We start from the raw sequence: 22918 nt of genomic DNA, 5'->3' as shown, positions 1-22918 counted from the left end.
CAGATGGTGACAACTTCATATCAGCTTTACCTTTGGAGACATCAGCAGCACTTGAAGCCCCCAAATCACTCGTGTCCCACTTATAAAGTGCCCTTTTACATCTCCACGTAGACCATCTTGAGATTCCTGGGATATCTGATGGAGACCCCCAGTCTGCCAGCTCAACTTGATATTGTAGGTTTGGGGGGTCTGACTGTGACTGTTCAGGTTGTCCACTCTCTCTCTCTCTCTGCCCCCTTAACAGCCAGTTTCATGGGTTCTCCCAGGTGCGCCAGTAGCCCCCTCATATTCTGGGTGATGGAGCAGAAGGTTTTGCCCTTCTTGACGCTGACCTCCTTAAGACACCTGACGGTGACGGTGACCTAACAGTGAGCGTTGTGATGATCGGCCAATGTGGAGTCTCAGATCACTGTGGAGCTGGCATTGCTGTCACCCGGTCACCCCTGCTGGCCTCAGAATGGAGGTGGCAGACCAGCATCAGACCTCCAGTCAAGCAACTGGGCCAATCAGGAATCTGAAAAAACACACCTACCCATCGGCTGGATCTGTGCCCCCCTGCTTATAGTGCCACTCTCCGAGATGCCAACATGTGGCTTAGTGGTACAGGGTGGGGAGCAGGGTGCTACTGGGGAGACCTCTGTGGGCACAAGGGCCTCTGCCAGTGAGGGGAACCAGGCCCGATCTTAGGTATTATGGGGCCCTAGGTGAAAGGGGGGTCCAGGGGCCCCCTGGAAGCTCTGTGAAATGCGTGAAAATTAGACCAAGGAGTCGATCCGGGGCCCTAGGTGGTCGCCTACTTCGCCTATGCCTAAGGCTGGGCCTGGGGGAACCAAAAGGGGTGTGGCCAAGCTACAGAGGGGGCCAGAAAGAGACATGCCCAGTCCTCCCTTGAGTGTGTGCCCATCTAGGCATGTGGATGCCCACCTGGCAGTTTTGGAATTTCAGACCATGGCTGGCATCCTCACCACTGGTGTCCTCAAACTTTCACCCTCATGCCATTCCATGTCACCAAGGCATGTCTGCACAGGTCCCTGGCTGATTTCCCACACACTGACCCCTCTAGTCAAGGACCCCACATCTGTCCATGTCCATGTGATGCCACATTTGGACACCCTGGCGTATCCTGCAGTCCTTTCAATATCCCAATGAGTGGCAGACACTTCCTGCCACCCTGCCCACAGCGCTTACCCAGACACAGAATGAGGGGGCCAGAAACCCGACCTGTTTGGCCCATCGGACCTCCCAAGACACGTTGGATTGACGTATCTGGACCGATAACATAACATTTATTTATATAGCGCCTTTTCAAATTAAGACTTGAGCTCCACTGGCTCACTTCTGGGCGTTGTGATCCTCGTCCAAGTCCTGCTGCCAAATAATAAGCTGCGATAATGGCGGTTCCCCCGATTGATTCACGGGCTTTCTCGTCCCCCTCCATCAGTCCGGCCGAGGGGTGACCGGGACGGCAGCTCCCCTTGGGGGCTCAGCGGTGTGTGTGTGTGTGTGTGAGTGTGTGTGCCGCCTCTGAAGCCGACTCCCCCCACTAGGGGGCACCCCAGATGGCCGCTCCCTTGCCTGCTTCGCCCGGGGCTCCTCGTCACCTGATCATCGGCGCCGTGCAGACAACAGGCGTCACGTTGTCATGGTAACCGCTCGGCCCGGCAGATCACGTTTCTTCCTCCCGTTTCACCTCAGCTGGGCTGTGCGGGGTGAACCGGAGGCCGAGGCGCGCGGGTGCCTCAAGATGCGAGTGGACGAGGGGCTCGGGCGAAGGGTACTCGTGGTGGGGTGGCTGTCACGGGGGGGGGGCTAACGGCCGCCTTTCAGCTCAGAGTCTCCGCGGCCACAAGAATTCTTGGCAGAACCGGCCGGGGCGCTCTATTGTCTTATTGTTGTGTGCCTCCCGCTGCGGGCCCCTTGGAGACGGGACAGCGCCGCTCCCTGGGACACGACAGACGTGCTCATCACCCGCTGCCAACCGTGGAGGGCGCGGATGAGGGGGGCACCGCAGAGCAGCAGCAGCAGCTGTGATGTCCTGCACGGCAGACTTTGTGACCCGCATCTGTGCCCACGTGCCCATCTACCACCCCGAGAACGGCTCAAAAAAGTACCAACCCACACCCCCGACTAACAGCGACACACACACTGCCCGAAGCTCGAGGGGGAGTGGGAGGGGCTAGATGAGTGGCGGACACGCCCACTCCGCGGGCTCGGCTGGACTGCTGTGATTTTGGCCGAAGGAAGATGCGGTGAGGCGGCGAAGATCGGAAGAGCCGAGAGAGTCGAGGTGCGTGTGGTGTTGTGGGGGGGGGGGGAGTTATATGGGGGTCACGAAAAAGAAGGGGTACAGGAGTATGGGGGGGTTGGACGGGTTGGGGGCACAAAGGACTGAACAGCGGCGGCGAGCGAGCGGCGACGGGCAGCAAACCCTGCTGAGCACGGCGGACTTTAAGGGGCAGCAAAGGCAAAAAAGTCTTTATGTTATATAGCGCCTTACCGTTACCGTTATGGCGCTCGTTCAGGATCACAAACCGAGTCAACGGAGGGGCTTCAGGCGGCGAATCAAAGTCTCAAGTAAACGGCGACATCACGCCGTCAAGGCGCTTTAAAGAGTCGCGCAGCCGAGCAGAACACCGTGGACGGGGCGCACCCGTTGTTGTCATTGGGAAATAACAATAGAAATATAAAGAATTATTATTATTATTATTAAGTAGAGGAAGACAACGGGAGCCCCCGTGGATAAACCCGTTCAGACAAAGGGGACACAGTGAGAGCCGCTGGGTGGCCGTCGTGGCAACAGCAGCCATGTCCCCACGGCCACAGGTGTTCCTAACCTCCCGTGTGTCCTGAACGGGCAGCCCAGCTGGTGTGCGGTCCTCGGTCGGAGCCGCTAATCCACGCGCTGGAGCGCAACATGGCCGGTCATGGACAGGGGGTCCCGAATATAAGGCGCCCTTCAGCGTACAGAGGATACGACGAGGAAAGGCTACAACCCCTCGGCCAATGTACCTGATCGTAATAAAATCGGGCTACCCCAGTGACCCCCCTGCATTTATTTTTTTGGGTCTTCTATAGCGCCTTTCTACGCCATCACCATCTAAGTACAATTGCTTTCCTACTTAGAAGTCACTTGGTCATTTTATATAGCGCCACTCCAGAGGGGCATACGGAGAGTACAAAGAATCGGAGGGGCATTGAACCTGGCACTTTTACATTGCAATACCAGGCGCCAACCAGTAGGGGCACACTGAGTAAAGTGAGAGCCCCATTGGAGCAGATTGAAACTTCAATAATAATAATAATAAAGTCGCTGAGGCCCAGTTGGCTGTCACTGTCACACCCATGAAAATGGCCAACTGGACGAGACAAGAGGCCTCCCTGTGCAGAACTGAATGTCACCGTCACCAACCCCAAATGGTGCCCAGCAGCAGCCCCAGAACACAGAAGTATAAGAGAGAGAGGACCCTGCTGATGAGCAGGTGACACATGTGTGTGTCTGTAGAAGGTCCAAGTGCTGGTCTCCTGCTCCACGGCCAGCATGGCACTCCCACTGGTGCGTTTTGTTCAATCACTGGATGGAGTCTCCATTCCAGTATGGTCCCGGCTTCTACTGGAAAGCTGAGGTGGCAGCCTTGGGTAGCCTTTGTAAAATGAGGACCACCAGACTAGTGTGCCAGACTCGAGGCTGCATCACCACAGTTCAAGACGCTCCACAATATCCTATGATATCCAGTTGGATCTTCTCCATCCCTTTGGCCGTGACACTTTAGGGGGTCCCAAGCTTGCTGATGCCACTAGACCTTCTCCTCCTCCTCAGTTGGTGTGCCCACCAGGTTTCCAGGTTCCTCGATGTGCTCTTTGACCACTCAGCGATGTCCCAGTTGTGGTCAACATTTCTTCCTTGTTGTCAGAGGAGTTGCCAGCCACAGCCTCGCCAGGCACCCTCAACACTGGCTGCCTGTCACTGTCCCTGTCACCTGCTTGGCCTGCCATTCCACTGGTCAGCCTCCTCGTCCTCCTGTCCTCTGATGGCCCCCCTTTCTTTCTTGAACTTGACAGCCTGTCCACCAACATGTCCTCAGGTGACTGCTGTTGACCGCCGCTCCTCCCGCTGCCAACTAGCGGATGTGTGACATCCTGTGGGAGGGGCTACAACACAGTGGGCCTGCGAGGTTGTGTTGGCATACGTGGCATTTGGTCTTGTGGGCGTCTCATCTTCTCTCCTCTTTGTGATCACCAGGTGGGGTCACACCACACTGCTGGCCATTACTGTTCAGGCCTGTGAAAGGCGCTATATAACATGAAGCTCTGCTAATGACAGTAGAGCCTCTCATCCCTGACACTAAGTGCATGAAGACCACCCAGCTCACCCACGATTCAAGGGCCTTATGGGGGCTCCAGCTGAGGAAGGCGCTATATAAAACTCGGACCACTCTGGCTGGATCACAGGAAGTGCTTGCTGACGCTCCTAACACACAGATGGTGCTGCCCCCTAATGGTACTTTGTTGCATGGTACCCAGCTGGCTCTCAGTGTGCCCACTTAACACCCAATGGCTCATCCTGGCCCTGACGAAAGGCGCTACATCAAGTAAGTTCGACTTCACATCTATTTGGCTTTTTTCCCAGAATGCAGCGCTCACGTGGCAAGATCACTAATGACGGGCTGACACGACGTTTTGATGGTGAACAACGGGATGCCCGTCAGGCCCAGGCTCGTCTGGCGAATGGGCTGCAGCAGCTGGAGGATGCCCGGCTTTACCACCTCAACAACATGCTGCGTGAGCAGAAACACGTCAAGCAAGACCTGCGGCGCCTCAGACAGGGTGAGTCCAAGCGCCACTGGCGGGTGCCAATTCAGTGGGTGATTGGCATCGTGTCAGCTGACACTCAGTTTTCCTGCTGCAGGTACTGTGAGTGGAAAGAGCAGCTGCACCCCGGGCACCCAGCCTCAGCAGCGCCAGCACATGCGGGCCTCGCTGGCTGGCACTCAGGCTTCTGTACCCAGAACTCATGGCAGTGCCAACAGGTAAGCTCCTCATCAGCTTGGCCCGCAAGCCTCCTTGTCTGCCGCTACGCTGCCATTTCATCGGGTGTTTTTCCTCTTCACCTTTAGGTCCCTGCAGTCCCGGGTTGAAGAGTTCATCAACGCAGAGAAGGCAGAGCCCGAGACAGACAGCGCTGGGCACGAGGAGGGCACCGGGGACTCAGAGGTTCTACAGGAAGTCCGGTCAGAGCCCTCATCACCTGTCAGCAGCCTGAGCTTTGACCCTGAGATCATGGCGCCCGGTGGCCACCTGCGCACCATCCACGCCCTGCCCAGCTTCTCCGAGGCCCTGCATGAGGCCCGCAAAGCCCGCTACATCCGCCACAGGCGCCCGCTGGAGTCGGAACGAGAGCTGACCATGCAGCAGATATTCCAGAGGGGGCAAAGTCCCGTGAACCAACCACCCAGTGATGGCGACACATGAACTGTGGGACACAATGGGCAGCTGGGTGTTGGTGAGATGGGCAGTCTGAGTCTTTACATTCTGCTTTGTTCCTTTATAAACAATAAAGATGACTGATGGCACCTGTAGTTGGCATTTCAGCTGAAGTGCTCCTCTGCTCAGCGTGGCAGCTGGCAACATAATAGGCACTGGAAAACAAGCACAGCACTGCGAGCAGTTCAGAGGGCTGAGGACTAAGTGGGGGGCACACTTACTCCTGGCCAATGGGATTTCTGTGCCATGTTTGGGCCTCTGGGCATCAAATAACTTTTTGGTAATCTGAGGGGGGGCACAAAGATCATAGAGAGTGCTATTGCCCATGAGCCCACGTGGGACTCCCCAACATACAGGGCTAAACAAGCGCATTCGTGTCACAGCTGTGTGGGTAGAGGTGCCAGCAACATTGCCTGTGGGTGTCCTCAGAGAGCGGGCAACAGCACTTTGGGCATTTAAAGCAAATTGTGTTAGGAAGGAAAAGAACCGAGAAGCTCCTTGTCATCTTATGTAGCGCCTTGCACAGAAAAGAGCAAACTGTGCATGAGAGCTGCTTACCAGAATGATCTGCAACGAAGGGCTTGGGCAATGAAGTTGGCACCCAGTGACACGCCACGACTCGTCATCCATAGCACCAGTGCCAGCTGAAGGCAAACAGAGTGAGACGGAAACTTGAAGAAGAACTTGGAATGAGCATCTGGTGTTATGAAAGGCGCTACATGGAGGACGAGCCTGCAGACCCCCAGCTCCCTCCCTGTATGTCTGTTATATAGCGCCTTTCACATCTATTAATGTATGTTATAGCACATTTCACATACAATACCATTTATTCTGCGGTGGGCTGGCACCTTGCCCGGGGTTTGTTCCTGCCTTGCGCCCTGTGTTGGCTGGGATTGGCTCCAGCGGACCCTCGGGACCCTGTAGTTAGGATATAGCGGGTTGGATAATGGATGGATGGATGGATACCATTTATTTTTGTAAAGCCCAACTTTAACAGACCCTGCTTTTAGACAGCCCCCCAGCTTTGACTCTCTAAGAAGACGAAGAAAAACTTCCCAAAAAAAAAAAAACCCTTGTAAGGTAAAAATGGAAGAAACCTCCGGAAAGGCAGTTCAGAGAGAGACCCCCTTGCAGGTAGGTTGGGCGTGCAGTGGGTGTCAAAAAGTGCCGTTCACATCTCCTATCTGTCTATTATATAGTGCCTTTCTTACATATTTATCTATTATATTTTGCCTGTTGCGGTGGGTTGGCACCCTGCCCAGGATTGGTTCCTGCCTTGTGCCCTGTGTTGGCTGGGATTGGCTCCAGCAGACCCCCCTGACCCTGTGTTCGGATTCAGCGGGTTGGAAAATGGATGGATGGATGGATATACAGTATATCTGTATCTGTTATATAGTGCCTTCCCTTTCACATCTAGCTCTCTCTCGTATCGAGTGCCTTTCACACAGCTGATTATCCAGGGGCGCAGCCTGGGCTTCACTTCGGGGGGTGGCGGTCTAAGTCAGCTCCTCAATTCCACTTCCTCTCCTTTTCCAGCCACCCATCTTTGTGCCTCAGTCGCCCGCCCGCATCTGACAGCAGTTCAGCCGGCGGTGATTGACAGCTCGCCCTACCAATCACGGCTGTGAGTGAGTGCCAGGCGCTCTCCCCCTTCTCTATTTCTGTCAGCCCGCCCCGAGTCGCCGCTCCGTTTTCGTTGTCCCGTTGCAGGTCTTCTTGTCGCCTCGTTTTGTTTCGGGTTACCTCTCGGGGTTTCGTGACGGTTCTTGCCCAGTAAGACGCCATAGCAGACGGCTTTATAAAGTAGCAGACGAGCGGCCCTGCTGGTTCTTTCCTAATTAAAATGTTCTGCCATCGCGCGCGCTGCTTCCTCCGTGATGTGGTGGCACAGTCAGTGAGCTGCCGCCCGATGCCCGTTTGACTGCAGACCCTAAACTGACTCCTGGTCAGTGATGGAGGCTTTGAACGTCGTGATGCTGGCCTCGCTCGCGCCCGGTGTCGGTTCCCATTCTGCCCACTGACTTAAGGTTCGTAGCGAAGGACGGCAGGTTGGCACAGTGGTTTGCGCTGCCCATGTGACACTGGCACCTTCTCCTCGTGTCCAAGTGCGCTTTCCTTCCACGTGCCTGAGTTGCGCAAACGGCCCCGCCTACCTGGCACTGCGCTGCTCTGCCAGTGTCACGCTATGCCCGGCTGGTTGGCGGGGACCCCGGGGGGCGGAATCTGTCGGGTGAGCCTGTAGCGGCACAGCCGTCTTCGCCCCGCCCCCGGCCCCGCCCCCTCGCCCTGTCCTCCCGCTCCTTGCGTTTCCTTTCTCGCGTCTTCACTTCCTTCTGACTGCCACAATGGCCTCCTGGCTGCGGGTTTTGGCTTCCCGGACGGGGTCGGCGGCGCCCCGCATTCGCTCAGCTCGACAGATACACGGAGCGGGAGAGGAGGTGCGGCTGAACCGACTGCAGGGGGCGCACCAGGGTAGGTAGCGGCGCTCGGCTGCCCGCCGTGTCCGGTCTCGTGTCTGCAGCCCCCTCTCGTGTCACTCAGCTACAAGTGGCCCGCTGCCCGTCACTGGTACGGCTGAGGTGGGCACTTCTAACTGCTGTGACCTTTGTTCTCTTTCAGGAGTGGCCGAAGTCGTCATGAATCGCCCGGCGGCCCGCAACGCCCTGGGGACGACCTTTGTCAATCAGGTGACTGACCGGTGTCACTTTAGTCCCCTGTTCTCAACGTGGTCTTGATATGGGGGGGTGGACCGTGCCCACCGCAGGATGGCACCCTTTGTAATGTCACTGCAGTACTGCCCGCTGCTGTTCCTGTCACCTCCACTCACCCCACTGTTCTTTCTGTTAGATGTCCAGTGTGGTGGAAGGTCTGCGCCATGATGACCAGCTGCGGGTGGTCCTGTTCAAGAGCGAACTCCAAGGGGTCTTCTGTGCAGGTGACAGTCACTTGTGATCCTGAAACGTGGGCACCGCCTGTCCAGATTTCCCACTACTGCTTTGTCCTCTCTTGCCAGGTGCCGACCTGAAGGAGCGGGCACAGATGGACCCCAGTGAAGTGGAGCTCTTTGTGCACGGACTGCGGGCACTCATGAGCGAGATTGGTGAGTATGCAGCACAGCTTGGTGACATTTTCTGTGTCTGTCACTGCCCAAGAGATTGGCACTCAGATAGTGGGTGTCTATCCCACCCTAAGCACAGGAGTGTGGCATTGGTGGTGGGTGTTTGCCCAGGCAGGGTCCCTCGAATGTCCACCATGCTGCAGGGTACTGATTCAGCTGGCATTTATGAAAAACTGAAATGGACCTGCTTCCTGTTTGTGTGGGTATTGAATTGGCATCAATTGGGCATTTGCCTATAAGCAGTTTCTTGCCATTTTACATGCATTGGGCGTCTACCACACTGAGAGGGTCCAGTGGCTGTTGACCCCCTCACCACGACACACATGGGTGTGCCAATTTAATGAGCCTTCATAGCAGTGAGGATGCCCCCTTGTCATTTTCCTAGGGACTGACGTTTAGTGGTGGGGAATAAAGCTCTTAGTGTGGCACTGCCATCAGCTCCAGTGAGCAGGTTCCAGGTCTTCTGGTGGGTATTGGCCCAGTTACCCAGCAATCCCAAATCGACATGTTTTTACCATGATGAGCACCCCCTGCATATGAACTGCTCATGCCAATGCCAGTCACTGAAGTCCGCCTCTTGTCCCCTCAGCCCAGCTGCCCATGCCAACTATTGCTGCCATCGATGGATATGCTCTGGGAGGAGGCCTGGAACTGGCACTGGCCTGTGACATTCGCACTGCAGGTGAGACCAGGGGACCACCATCTGGGCACAGTGCCCCCCACACTTGGTACCCACCTGACTTTTCCCATTTTTCTGCCAGCCTTCTCGGCAAAGCTGGGGTTGATCGAGACATCCAGAGGGCTGCTCCCGGGCGCAGGTAGGAGGGTGAAGGGGCACAAAGGGGTGGCCAATGTTGTGCCAGTCTGACCGTCCTGTTCTGCAGGGGGCACTCAGCGACTGCCACGCACAATCGGCCTGAGCCAAGCCAAGGAGCTCATCTTCACCGGCCGACAAATCGACGGGCAGCAGGCCGCGGGCCTGGGGCTGGTCAACAAGGCAGTGGCACAGAATGACGCCGGGGACGCCGCGTACCAAGAAGCTCTGCTGCTGGCCAGCGAGATCCTCCCTCAGGTGAGCTGTGGGCCGGCGTCACTAAAGGCCACCCAGGTGGGCCTCAGGACTGACCCTGTCCACTCTCCACAGGCTCCGGTGGCCGTGCGCATGGCTAAGAGGGCGCTGACCGGCGGCTCACAGGTACGAGGAGTTACAGGTGGGTGAGGGGGCCGGCTGGTGGCTTGGCGCCCGAGCTGCACTCACCCCCTCTCATCTCATTCCAGGTGGACCTGGCGACTGGACTGGCCATCGAAGGCATGTGCTACGCCCAGGTAGGTGGGCAGAGCCAGCGGTGGGGGGGGTGGGTGGAGGTCGGATCTCCGCAGTGTTTTAACTCCGCCTCCTCCTCCTCGTGCAGGTCATCCCCACACTGGACAGACTGGAAGGGATGGCCGCCTTCATGGAGAAACGGCCCCCCCGCTTCAGTGGCCGGTGAGGGTCACCGTGTGTTCTAATAAAGCCATCTGAGTAAGCGAGTGTCTGGTGATGGACTGGGGGTGGGCACCTCACACAAGTTGGAGTCCACGGGGGGCTTTCGTCCACATTTATTGTCCACCCACACACACACACAACACAGTTCACAAGACACGTGCACTCGAGTCCAGTAGTAGTAGTGAGCAGCTCGGCGGCCCCTCAGGGGGATTGTGCGTGTCCAGCAGCGGCCAGGAGATGAGAAGAGAACCTGAAAGCATAAAAGAGCAGCGTGAAGAGGGGCACCGGGGCAGCTCCAGACCCCCCACCACACCCCGAGATGCTCACCATGCCTACTGTGCAGCTCTGCCCTCCTGCTGCTGGTGTACCGGCTGCCCGCTGCGGCTCATGAACTTCTCCAGGCTCTCCAAGATGCCGGCGGACAAGCGCTGCACGTCCAGGTGGGTCAGGGGGTTCGACTTGACGCTGTGGAGCTGCTGCATCCCACCTTCCTCGATCAGCATGCTGCAGTAGCGGGTAGCTGGATGGCGGGGGCACGAGCGCAGAGGGTGACCGAGGAGCCCGGGAGATGCCCACCAAACCTCCCCCCCCCCCCAACACACCAGTGACCCCAGTCAGTCGCCTACCGTTCTTGGTGCACACGTGCTGCATCGCCCAGGCTGCCCACAACTGCACGCCAGGCGTAGAGAAGCATTCCAGGAGGGGAAAGAAAGGGTTAAATGACCTGCAAGAAAGTGGCGAGGTCAGCGGGGCGGAGTCACCACAGGCCACACCCACACAAAGTCACACGCACCTGTAAGCCACCATCTCGCACTCGGGTGTCGGCCAGGTCAGGATGACGGAGTGCTGCAAAACAAACGGGCAGTCATGGGGGGGGTGGGGCCAGCGGGTGGTCAGCGGGCGAAGGCCGCCGAGGGCCAGCGAGACTCACCAGCTGCTGCAGGAGAAAGGTGCGCAGGGTGGGGCTGAGGGTCCAGGCCTGCTCACCACGAGAGATAAGGTGGGCGATGATGCCCGCTGCAAAGTAGCTGACCTCCACCTCGCTGCTGTGCAACAGGACCCCGATCTGGTCGATGAAGCTCTTCCACATCAGCTGGGCGTGCAGCTCCTTCACCTCAGCAATGTTGTTCTGGAAAAGCAGGCAAGAAGATCAGGTGAAAGTGGGCACAGGGGGCACCAGTCAGTCGTCTCGGCAGTCACTCACCAGCAGCCCCAGGACCTTCTGCTGTATGGAGGACTCGGAGGGGAAAGTCTAAAAACAAGAGAGACGGGTGGTCAGCGGGCACCAGATGCTCCGGTGCCAACACCCTGCCCAGCCCAGCCCGGCCCACTCACCTCCAGCACCCTCATGAAGAGCTCCAGGCCCTGATTCTCAATGAAATGGCGGCAGGTGGTGGGCGACTCGTCCGTGAGGTTCCAGAGAGCACTCAGCGTGAACTTCAAGGTGGTGTCCACCAGGTTCTGGCTCGTCTTCTGCTTCACGATGTGCAGGAGTTGCTGCATTGGGAAGGCAGGCACCATGAGTGGCACAGCTGGGCTTTGGCAACATTGCCCACCACTGGCACCCCCATCAGACTCACCCGCACAATGAAGATCTCTGCTCCCAGCTGGGCCGTCTGCTCTGTGGACAGCTGGGAGACACGAGAGGTAAGTGAGTGGATGCTCAGCTGCACCCCCCCAACTAAACCCGAGACCCGCTCGCCCACGCCATACCTTGGCCGCCAGGATGGAGATGATCGCCACGGCCATCCTCTGCATGTTCTGGTCCTCGTGGTTGCACAGCCACTGCATCACCAGCTTGGCCGCCTCAAACCTGCAGCGACAGGAGACACATTTAGGAATGCCATGCCAACCTGTGTGTGTGCCACGCTCACGGGGGCTCACCTGTTGAAGGGGATGTCCTGTAGAATGCGGTCACTGCACAGGGACAGGAGACAGTTCTTCTGCAGCTGAAATACAAGCCAGCAGAGAGCATGAGTGGCCACAGGGGTAGGGGTGAGATCTATGCCAGGCGCTAACAGGGTACCCACCTGCTGCTGGTTTGGGAAGTTCCTCATGGCCTCAAGAAGCAAGTGAGTGACCTGGCTGAGCAGCCGCACGGGCATCCCTGTGGCCAGGTCCTGCTTGGTCAGGTTGAAGACACAGGCGCTGGCCGCCAGCTGCACGTGAAGGTTCAGTGGGTGATTCTTCATGCCAGTGACCACCAGCTGAAAGAGACAAACGACAAGAGAGGGTTGTAGTCGGCGTACCACTCGGGCCATAACCCGGGCACACCTGATGCCTCACCTTCAGCATGTCTGGCCGAGGTTTGTCCATCACGTGGGTCAGGCTGAACAGGTGAAAGAGGGCCTCCCGCACAAAGAATGCCCGCTCGCTGTAGCGCCGCAGGGCCTCGCAGATCTGCGTCTCATTGGCTTCGCCTGCCACCTGCAGAGGAAGAAGCAGCTTAATCAACTTTGTGCCAGTCTCTCCCTTTGCCTCCCTGGTTTTGGGTATCACCTGCAGATTAAGAAGCTTCGCCACCTTTATGCCAAGTCACTGTGTCCAGCGGCCACCACCTTCTTTTTCAAGCACAGCTCATATGTTGAGGCTGAAGGCAACCTCTGCCCACCTTGCAAAGTGTGCCCAAACCATAAAAAGACTGTAGGCAGTGCCATTAAACTATTACACCTGAAAATGGCAAGCTAGCTGGCAGGACTGGGCAGTGCCTGCTTTACAAGATCCTTCCAGATCTGCAGCCCTGGCATATTCAGAGGCAGGGAGTGCCACCTAATGGCCAACAGCTGATTCTGGCCCACCATGGTGGTCACCTCACCTGCCTGGACTGCAGTTTTACGTTAACAACAGAACTAAATTACCTTGGCACAGCAGTTCACTATTTAATGCCTGCTGTTTAGCTGCAGGGTTGGCATCTCATCTGGCACACAGTAGAACAGTGCAGGCACGGGGGATAATGAAAAGGTCTACAAAGGGAGTGCCAGTCTCCCCTTGGTGCAGGTCACCCACTGTATTTGGTGTCAAGGGGTTTACGTGACAAACTTGGCAACGCGATGCCCACAGCTGACCACACTTTGCCCTCATGAACCCCTCGGCCACACTGGTGAAGTGGCAGTTTCTCAACTTAAGTGACCCTCCTCACTTTTCAGTGTCCTCGTGATTCAGATTTGGTGGTACCCATGGAAAGATGCTGACCCCTAAGTGCCCCCTCAGGGCACAAACATTTCAATGGCCTGCCAATCAACTCCAACTTTTATTACCCTTCTAAATATCTTTAAATGACAAGAAGCCCAATGCTCATCTACTCCTCGACCAACCGCCCCTAAGAGACAGACCACAGTTTGGACCCCCATAACTGTGCCATCATGTGGGTACTGCCAGGGTCCTGCATAATGCGATTCAAAAAGATGAGGGACGTGGCACCCCCTAGAGTCCCAGGGCACACCCCTGGTGCCCAATCTGGCTCGGACTGGCGCTATACTGACCTACACACTGCTGGCTTTGCATTTGCTAATGTCACACACCTGGGCACATCACCGTGTCTAAGAGTGGCCAAGCTGAGTTCATGTCAGCCGGGGCTGTGAAAAAGTATTTGCCCCCGTGCACCCCCAAGGGCACATTTTTGACTCATGATACACCGATCCCTCTCTGACTTGGACAGAGGCAGTGGTGCTGTAAGAATTATGTTTCTGGACTTCTCTAGCGCCTTCAACACAATCCAACCTCTGCTCCTCAGGGACAAGCTGACAAGAGATGGGAGTAGATTCATACCTAGTGGCATGGATCGTGGACTATCTTACAAACAGACCTCAGTATGTGCGTCTGGGGAACTGCAGGTCTGACATTGTGGTCAGCAACACAGGAGCACCACAGGGGACTGGACTTTCTCTGGTCCTGTTCAGCCTATATACATCGGACTTCCAATACAACTGGGAGTCCTGCCACGTGCAAAAGTTCACTGATGACACTGCTATCGTGGGCTGTATCAGGAATGGGCTGGAAGAGGAGTATAGGGACCTAATCAATGACTTTGTTAAATGGTGCAACTCAAACCACCTACACCTGAACACCAGCAAAACCAAGGAGCTGGTGGTGGATTTTAGGAGGCCCAGACCTCTCATGGACCCAGTGATCATCAGAGGTGACTGTGTGGAGAGGGTGCAGACCTATAAATACCTGGGAGTGCATCTGGATGATAAATTAGACTGGACAGCCAATACTGATGCTCTGTGTAAGAAAGGACAGAGCCAACTATACTTCATTAGAAGGCTGGCGTCCTTCAACATCTGCAATAAGATGCTGCAGATGTTCTATCAGACAGTTGTGGCGAGCGCCCTCTTCTACGTGGTGGTGTGCTGGGGAGGCAGCATTAAGAGGAAAGATGCCTCACGCCTGGACAAACTGGTGAGGAAGGCAAGCTCTATTGTAGGCATGGAGCTGGACAGTTTAACATCTGTGGCAGAGTGACGGGCACTGAGCAGGCTCCTATCAATTATGGAGAATCCACTGCATCCACTAAACAGGATCATCTCCAGACAGAGGAGCAGCTTCAGAGACAGACTGCTGTCACCGTCCTGCTCCACTGACAGATTGAGGAGATCGTTCCTCCACCACACTATGCGACTCTTCAATTCCACCCGGGGGGGTAAACGTTAACATTTAACATTATACAGTTATTGTCTGTTTTTCACCTGCATTATTATCATTCTTTAATTTAATATTATTTATTGTATCAGTATGCTGCTGCTGAAGAATGTGAATTTCCCATTGGGATTAATAAATTATCTATCTATCTATCCAAGGAAAATGGAATATTACATCAAAGGGCACCTGGGTAAACGAGCGACACTTCACTCATGTCAATTATTCACTAAGTGTCGCCACTGTGTGCAAAAGTAATTGCCCCCTCCTGTGATTCGATTTTATTTAGTTTCAGGTCGAAATCTAACGTTAAACAGCATCTGAGTGATCAAAAACTATTTTATGTAACTTGATGAATAAATAAATAAATAAACAAAGCATCCAAAGCCATCCCCAGTTTGTGAAAAAGTATGTGCCCCTTTCAGCTGGTTGCTCCACTCTTCGCTGCGATGCCAACGTCCTCCAATTCACCAACTGTCTTTCCCTCGGCTGACTCACAGCCCATTGGCGTTACTTCACAAACGTTGGTGGGTTTTGTGTGTGAATGGCGGGCGGGTGGGCTCATTTCAGGTGCTACGTGTTTCACTTTGGCCACGCCAGTCAACAACTTCAGTTCAGCTTCTTCTCCGTCATTCTGATGTGCTTGTTGTGCTCCAGATCGTCGTTGGCTGCCTGGCCGACTACACTTCAGCTGCAGCTCATGGATGGAGTTTTAAGATGCAGCGCTCAATTATGGCTCACCGTGCAGGTCCAGAGATGGTGACGCGTCCCCTCCATCCCAGTGACTGCTGGTCGGACGTCCCGACTGCTCAGGATGCTTTCTGCAGTCCTCAAAGTCCCACTTTTGTCTCGTCTGTCTGTCGCCCCCCAGGACTCGGATCTCCGTGAGGTTTCCTGGCACTCTGTTCTTCATGGTGAGCAGTGGTTTCTGCTTCACTCCACTCCAGTGAAGCCCACTTCTGTCCTCCTTATTGTGGAGTCATAAGCACGCACATCTCATGTGGCTTTACAGGTTCTTGGGACGCTCTGTGACTTTCTTGATGACTTTACGCCCCACCGTTGGAGTCACCTGGTGAAGCCGGCCGCTCTTCCATGTGGAGGTGATGGTCCTCCGTGGGGTCCGGTGGAGTCCCTGAGCCTTAAGCAGGCCTTGCCAGCTGACTAAGCCTTCTTCTTGAAGAATTCCATTTGATTGTGGCATCGAGTGCACCTTTGTGGCTGCAAGCTCAAGTACCTAGGGGGCAGTTACTTTTTCACACAGTACCAGTTCGCGCAGGATAACAGAGGTCTTTAGATAAGTGAAGTAACTTCAGAAAAAGTGGTCACTCAGGTGTCATGTATCAAACGTGACCTGAAAACATCGGGCAGTCGCCATTAACTTGAGGAGGACCTGAAGGAAGCCACCAAGAGCAGAGTGTCAGTCACACCTGGTGATGCTTATGTGACCTCCAGAGTGCCAGTCAAACTGCAGACAGTGGGGTGACGTTTAGCGGCCTTTGCTTTACCCATTAGTGATGTCACGTGACACGCCCAATCATGTGAACCTTTCTTGACACGCCCATTTCCAGGTGTACCCCACACTTTGCCCTCATTAAACAGCCTGAAGTCAGGGTGGTGGGCGGAGCCAAGGCTTTTAGGTGGGCGGGCCTCTCAGACAGTGACACTGCTATGTGGTGGTGCTGGCTCACCTGCGTCAATCATGTGACACAGACGTGCACTCTGATTGGCTGCTCAGTGGAGCTCCTGAATCAGAGCTCCAGAGGATGACTGTCAGAATGTCTGACAAGTCATTGTGGCAGCCATCGAAGATCTCACCCAGCATGGCATTATGGGCACCGTAAGGGCAGCATCGGGCACAAGACAAGCGCCAACTGTGTCTCAGTATGCACTCATGAAGACACTGAAGCCCCTGACAGGAGCAGACGGCGGCATAGCATGACACGGGCAGAGGACAAGAAACTTTCAGTGGGAAACAGAATGCCACTCAGTGGTGCCATGAGAAACAAGCAAGGGGTGGACGGACAGAGAGATGGCAAAGGCACAGATAGACCAGACAGCTAATAGGAAAGGCGCTATATAACAACACAGAGATGGGTCTGTAGGCAGGCAAATAGCCAAGGCACACTTGGGTGTTCACCCAGCAGGATGCCCCCTTGCCACTCTCCAGCACCATTCAACATGCTGAAACACAAATGAATCCCCTACTGAGGGGGTCTACACTGCTCTCACCGCTGCCAGGACAGACCCTGTTTTGTTCTCCAGTGCTTGGCGGCGGTCATTTGTCCTTTCAAAAGCCGATTCCCAAGATGGCACATTGCCCAAGATCTTCCAGTTCGAAAGGCTTGGCACAGCAACAGTCATCGTTAAGGTGGCATCAGACTGCCCTAGTAGTGTGCCCACTGCAAGCACATCCTGCCATGGTGGTCTCCTTCAACAGATTGGCACCAGTGTAATTAGTGGGCCGGGAGGCCAGCCAGTAATTGCCATCACCTGCCCAGTAAAGTACTGGCAGCACAAAGGCATGGTGCCATCCAATCTCAAAGTGACATGAATTCCTGTAGCAGAAACCCATGCCACCCTCTGTTTAAAGTCCTGGGCAATGTCAGCTTGGCTCCTCTGTCTACTCATGCTCTTGGTTGGCCAGTCCGTCACTGATGTGACAACTGGGCACCTCATGGAAGGGATGAGCCACTCTGGGTAATGAGGGGGGGGGGTGCTGTGTTCGTTCAAGTGCCCCTCTGGGTTTGAATCCATTTTTGTGTATCGAGTGGCGACATGGGGCAGGCTGCCCTGTGCATGTGACGAGGTCACCAAACTGCTACCCATGTCATTAAAGTGGTCATTTCTCCTCAGCTCCACACGAGGGCTCTGCCCTCCCTCCGGGCACAAAGACACCAACAGCCGCACCACCAGCCCCTCAGAGCGGGTCACCCACCCGGAGTTCAGAGTGGGAGAGGGGGCCACTTACCTGGTGGTCTGTGTGTGGATCCCACTGACGGGCGTTTAAAACCCACAAAGTCCTGACTCTCTGTGCTCATCTTTCATAACGAGTGGAGCGTCCCACCGATGTCCCCAACTGGCCACCCCCCTCTCTCTCTCTCATATCGTGTCACCATATAATAGCTGATATGCGGTAGCAGGTGGCAGTTGCACACTGGCGGAGGTCAGAGCGGCCCCCCAGTGTCTACGTGTTGGGGACGTTTGAGAAGCCCACTGTGAACGTGTTATCTGTGACAGGAGGACATCTTTTACATTTAAACTCGCCTGCCAGTTTCCCAAGTTCTCTTTTTGTTTAATTCCTGCACTCGGGACCAGCTGGAATATCGCGGGGGGGTCCACAGAGGCGGCCAATTCACCCTCAACAGACGGGGGGGGGGGGGGTGTGGGGGCTCTCGGGTTTGACTGACGAAGAAACAAATGGCGAGGACACCAAAGAGCATGATGGGAGTTCATGGAGCAGAAACGAAGAACCCATGTGACCTGAAAGGGCAACTGAGGGCACTGGGGGGGGCCAACAGAATGAGGGGATGTGGTGTGGGGGGGGGGGGGACCTCATCAGACTGATATAGCTCCTCTCTAACCCACCAGCAGCAGCCCTTCTTGTGCCAGTCAGAGGGCCAGAATGGACCAGGCCATGGTGGGCACTTTGAACAGAGCAGGGTGTACCCCCCCCCCCCCCCCCGCCCCATGTCCTGGCTAGAGATCCCATCCTTATGAGCAGAGGGAGTCAGGACCTCAGTTTTATGTCACATCCATTTTTACAGCACGGCGTCCCCGTCACAGCACTGGGGCATTGGGATCACAGCAGCAAGCCGGCCGGGCAAACAGAAATACAGTGAAACATCTGACAATGACATCAAATGACATCAAATGGCAGCCACCTCACTAAAGTGGAATGAAATGGAATGGAAGAGCGGAAAGGAACAAGGTGTGAATATGCAACTGGTGGTCTGAAAGTCCCCTTATGAGGAGGAGGACCTGGGAGTCACAGGGGACGGGTCACTGCCTACCTACCTACCTACCTAGCCACCCCCAGACAGCGGGCAGAGACCATGAAGAAGACCTTAAATAGCCCCCCACGGCCTCACCTGACCGCTGGCTTGATTTATGGGGGTCTGCGCTATGAGGGAGCCCGGAGGATCGAGACGGAGACTGGTGGGGGGCACAGACAAGTGGTGTGGACAGGGGGGCTGTCGGCTCCTCGTTACTTTGGAGAGCCCCTTGCTCTAACAGCCCAACAAGTGGTACCCTCGGCAGCAGCGCAGACCCTTCGCCCCCCCCCCCACTGCTCGCCATTCCTATTTAAGGTGGCACGCGACGGCCACAGCCGACCCCCCCCTTACCTTGAGGGCGCCCTCGCCCGACAGCATCTCGCTGAAGCCGGCGTCGGTGGCCAGCAGGCCCACAAAGTGCATGCCGGGCCTCTGGAGCACAAAGGCCTTGACGGCCTTGTCGGTGACCTGCTTGCGGCCCGACACGTCCAGCGAGCGGAGGTTGGGCAGGATGCCAGGGGCGGCGAGCAGCTGGCCGGCGATGTCGGAGGTGAACTGCTTGTCGTCCGAGATGTCCAGGTGCTGCAGCGGCTCCAGCCGCCTCAGCACGTCCAGCACCTGCGAGGTGCTCATCTTGAGACACTTGAGCTGGTGCATGGTGAGGGAGCGCAGGCGCTTGCAGGCCAGCAGCGGGGACATGTCCGTCACGGAGGTGTTGGAGATGTCGAGGCACTCGAGCGCCGGCAGGGAGCACACGTCCGCCAGGTCCTCGTTGTAGAAGTCCACGTTGGTGATGCTGAGGGCCCGCAGGCCGCGCAGCCGGCCGAAGCAGCGCTCGTAGGGGTCCTCCAGCGACAGTGTGAGGCCGTTGAGGACCAGCCGCTGCAGGGACTCCTCGTTCCACTTGCTGGAGGCCAGGCCCTTGATGATGTCCGTGATGGTGATGTCGGCGTTCACCCCCGAGGCGTCCAGCTCCAGCAGTTTATGCTGGCAGAAGGCCCTGCGGAAGGCCTCGGCCGAGATGCGCGCCTTGCGGATGCAGGCCCGTCGCAGGCGGAGGTGCTGGCAGCTCCTGAAGATGCCCACGGTGCAGTCGTTGAGCAGCCCTGGGGAGACGAGGAGAGGAGGGTCACTCGAAAACGCCACGACGCCCGCCCCGACGGCGCCCCCCCTGGCGGGCTCCTTACCCTCGGTGGCCATCTTGAGCAGCAGCTGGTCGGAGAGCTCCTGAGGGAAGACGACGCTGTCGCGGAGGCAGAGGGAGCCGTCGGGCCGTTCCCAGCAGAAGCGCTCCAGGTGGGAGCTCACGAAGAGCAGGCACAGGTCCACCAGGGGTGCGGGCGAGGCCTCCTCCTGTGAAGACAAGGTGGCAGTTAAGGGGGCAGCCCAAGAGCCAGAGGGGACCAATTTCAGTGCTGCGACGCCCCGCTGTCTGGGGCCTTCCCATGGCGCGAGTCACTTTGCTTATTTTCACCGTGCGCGTCGCTGCTGGAGTCGTGTGGTGTCATCCTTGTCAGCCACGTGATGTCGAGAGGCTCCACCGCCGCGGGTCACCTCTTGCGCATCTTTCGTTCCCCCCTTTTTGTAAAGACGACTCCAGAGGACCGCTGAGCTGCTCCTGGCCGTGTCACCTCCGATCTCACTACACGTTCACATGTGTCACACAGCAAAGTCCGAGTCCGATCACAAACGAGGACACCAGCTGACGGGATGGCAGAGGAACGAAATCTGTGAGGCCGGGCCCGAAACGCCATTACTGAGGACCGACAACAAAAAGGCCATCGGGCCAAGTCAAGGGGGTCTCAGAGCGCCATCTGCAGGTCGTACGCACCCTGCTCAAGTCAATGCCTCTCCTGTTTATTAAATACAAGAAAAAGTCCAAAATCTCCAAAAAGACAAAATTCACAAAAAGTCACAAAACCAAACAAGGAACACATTCAAACAGAACATCAACGGCCACAAATCCAAAGGGTCAAAAACAAGAAATGGTCCAAGAAATCGCCGGAGCACGAGAGCCAAGGCCTCGATAAAGGGGCCGCACACCGGTGACACCGCACTGAACACCTCAGGCCCTAAGGGAGGAATTCTGGGAAAAGGAGGAGCAATCCCAAAAAAAAAAAAAAATGTGGGCAGAGGACAAGCAAAGGAACGGGGAAAATAAAGACAAAAAAAAAAGAAAAGGACAGGAAAAGCCAGACAGTCTTAACAACTGGGGTGGGCTGAGAATGAACAAAAAACCAAAAACATCTCAACGAGGGGCCTGTCGGAGAAGAACCCGGGACAAAACGCCAGCACTGAAACAACTTCAAGGGACAGTGAGGACCGGCAAGTCAAACGTCCAAATCGAGCAAACCCTGCCTGCCAGAATCTTCAGATTGCTCCAGCGAGGGGTATGGAGTGCGCCATTTGCTGCCATGCCAACGTAACAGAGGGCTGCGATGGAGCTGAAGAGAAAAACCTTGAGACCCTTAAGAAGAACCGGGAGGAGATATTGGGCCAGCTTAGCTAGCAGCGTGACAAACGGACTGAGGGGTCACCTCTCGTGTGTCCATCTTCTCATAGAAAACTAAAGACTCGAGTCCACTTCACAGAGCAAGTCTCTGCAGGAGTGGCACCTTGCCCGTCGGGTCCAAGGAGGGGCGATTCCAGTCTGCCACTGCCTGCTGGCATTTCCAGGGTTTTACATTGAACCTTCCCACTCTTATAAGCTAAGAAACGTATTATAAGTGACCGTTAGCCTTTGCCTTTATTAGAGAATATAAGAGCTCCTGTGTTCACTGGTGGACATTATTATTAAATGGGTCGTGTGGTGAGGGTTACAAGAGCTCTTCATCAGGACATGTGGTCACCGTCACTGTCACTTGTACAGAAGAAATAGGAAATGAAGACCCCGAGTCTTGGCGCAGCACATCGCAGTTTGTTATCTGACGACTAAGTGAATCAAACGAGAGGTGAAATGCGGCATCGGATTAAAGAGGATTTGAATCGCGGCTGGCATTGGCTTTGGATTAATGAATTGACTGAAGCAGGGGGGCAGTGGCCATGGCGCTGGGTGGGAGACTTACTGAGTCATCACAAGGTCGGCGCCGTCCCTTTACAAACGGCAGTCACCTGGCCGAACTGACTCCGAGGGGCTTCGTATTTTTAAAGGTGTACTGTAATTCTGAAGACGATCAAGGTGAACATTTTTAACGCCCAGTGATCGGTGACATTTTGCGATTCCGAGTTTTCCCGACGCAGACCTTCACACAAGCGCCTACTCTGCCCATTCCGTCTCGCTGGCCCGACGCTTCACTGTCCACCATTCAAATGCGTCTTTATTTTATACCGCGCGATATTTTACACAGCCGCACCGTTAATTGTCGAGCAAAATGAAATCTCACGAAGGGAGCCAACACGAAAATCAGCAGCAGCGCTACGGACGCCCGGCATCACATCGGGGTTATTCTGTCCCCAGGGCACCTGACTCTGCGCCGTGGCCAAGTGGACCTCCTCGACTTGAAAGACCCTGCAGCGGCGCAGAAATCGCGACAGTCCGAGTCGGCACGACAGAATGAGCCTCACCATGCTGCACTTCCCGGGCCAGACACGTCCGGACAGTCGATCCCCGTCTGGGCCCTGAGCCCCTCGACCCGTTCGGGCTTCCTCCCCGCGCTCCTGATGACGAAGCCGGCCCTGCGCAGCTCGTTTTTCGGCCTTGTCCGTCTGTCAGCGGCTGTATGAGTATCTCGTAGCGGCGGCCTCGACTATCGGCGACACCTCTCTTTCTGACGAGTCCGTCTAGGGCGGTCCACTCGGTCCACACGCTCGCCACCGCCGCCGCGCGTCTCCGACAGGTAAACAAACAGGCCGACAAACCCGGAAACAGAAGCCGCGCAGACGGCGAACGTGATTGGTGAGAGGCTTGCGATACGCTCCGCCCCGCGGCCTACGGTGTCCTTATTAGGACAATTCCGCATGGAGACTCTGCGACAGCCCTCGGCAGTTCGTTTTCTTCTGATATTAATTCATTTATATTAAGGTCGAGCAGAACGAGACACTGACGAACCGAAGCGTGACAGCAGTCGAAAATAAACGACGTCAGAAGCGATTTTCGTGTATTTTGAATCAACGTCTGCTATGCGGACCTGAGAGAGAGACGTGAAGGGGTCGTTAAGGGGGACAGAGACCAGACAGAGAGCCCAGAGCTGCAAGCACGTCAGA

At 55.8% G+C, this 22918-nt stretch overlaps 4 protein-coding genes across 5 annotated transcripts in view; 3 read left to right on the top strand and 1 right to left on the bottom strand.

The window, feature by feature from the left end:
• The window catches only part of mmachc (metabolism of cobalamin associated C), a 139289-nt gene that overhangs the window by 34485 nt on the left and 81886 nt on the right, over positions 1-22918 (top strand). The gene's annotated exons all lie outside the window — the stretch shown is intronic.
• LOC127529492 (coiled-coil domain-containing protein 190) lies at positions 2171-5570 on the top strand. The gene is made up of 4 exons (XM_051933268.1): positions 2171-2287; positions 4628-4824; positions 4907-5027; positions 5115-5570. The coding sequence occupies exons 2-4, from the start codon at positions 4629-4631 to the stop codon at positions 5467-5469; spliced, it is 672 nt and encodes a 223-aa protein (XP_051789228.1). The 5' UTR covers positions 2171-2287; position 4628; the 3' UTR covers positions 5470-5570.
• echdc2 (enoyl CoA hydratase domain containing 2) lies at positions 7764-10125 on the top strand. The gene is made up of 10 exons (XM_051933264.1): positions 7764-7953; positions 8101-8168; positions 8329-8416; positions 8495-8581; positions 9189-9281; positions 9361-9417; positions 9484-9671; positions 9744-9794; positions 9878-9925; positions 10012-10125. The coding sequence occupies exons 1-10, from the start codon at positions 7827-7829 to the stop codon at positions 10087-10089; spliced, it is 885 nt and encodes a 294-aa protein (XP_051789224.1). The 5' UTR covers positions 7764-7826; the 3' UTR covers positions 10090-10125.
• zyg11 (zyg-11 family member, cell cycle regulator) lies at positions 10398-22594 on the bottom strand. 2 transcript variants are annotated; one of them, XM_051933249.1, is made up of 14 exons: positions 22280-22593; positions 19903-20068; positions 19067-19821; positions 12372-12512; positions 12116-12292; positions 11970-12034; positions 11799-11898; positions 11666-11716; positions 11421-11582; positions 11290-11337; positions 11017-11214; positions 10879-10931; positions 10712-10809; positions 10398-10605 (listed from the first exon to the last, which is right to left on the bottom strand). In XM_051933249.1, exons 1-14 carry the CDS (start codon positions 22280-22282, stop codon positions 10418-10420), a joined length of 2205 nt encoding a protein of 734 aa, XP_051789209.1. In that variant the 5' UTR covers positions 22283-22593; the 3' UTR covers positions 10398-10417. The 2 variants fall into 2 exon arrangements, with proteins under 2 accessions (XP_051789209.1, XP_051789210.1); XM_051933250.1 differs by lacking the exon at positions 11290-11337 and having other exon boundaries at positions 22280-22594.

Source organism: Erpetoichthys calabaricus, chromosome 10 (genome assembly GCF_900747795.2).
Source record: "Erpetoichthys calabaricus chromosome 10, fErpCal1.3, whole genome shotgun sequence".
Taxonomy (NCBI): Eukaryota; Metazoa; Chordata; class Cladistia; order Polypteriformes; family Polypteridae; genus Erpetoichthys; species Erpetoichthys calabaricus.
Note: the sequence above shows the minus strand (reverse complement) of the source record. Positions and strands in the feature narration are given on the sequence as shown.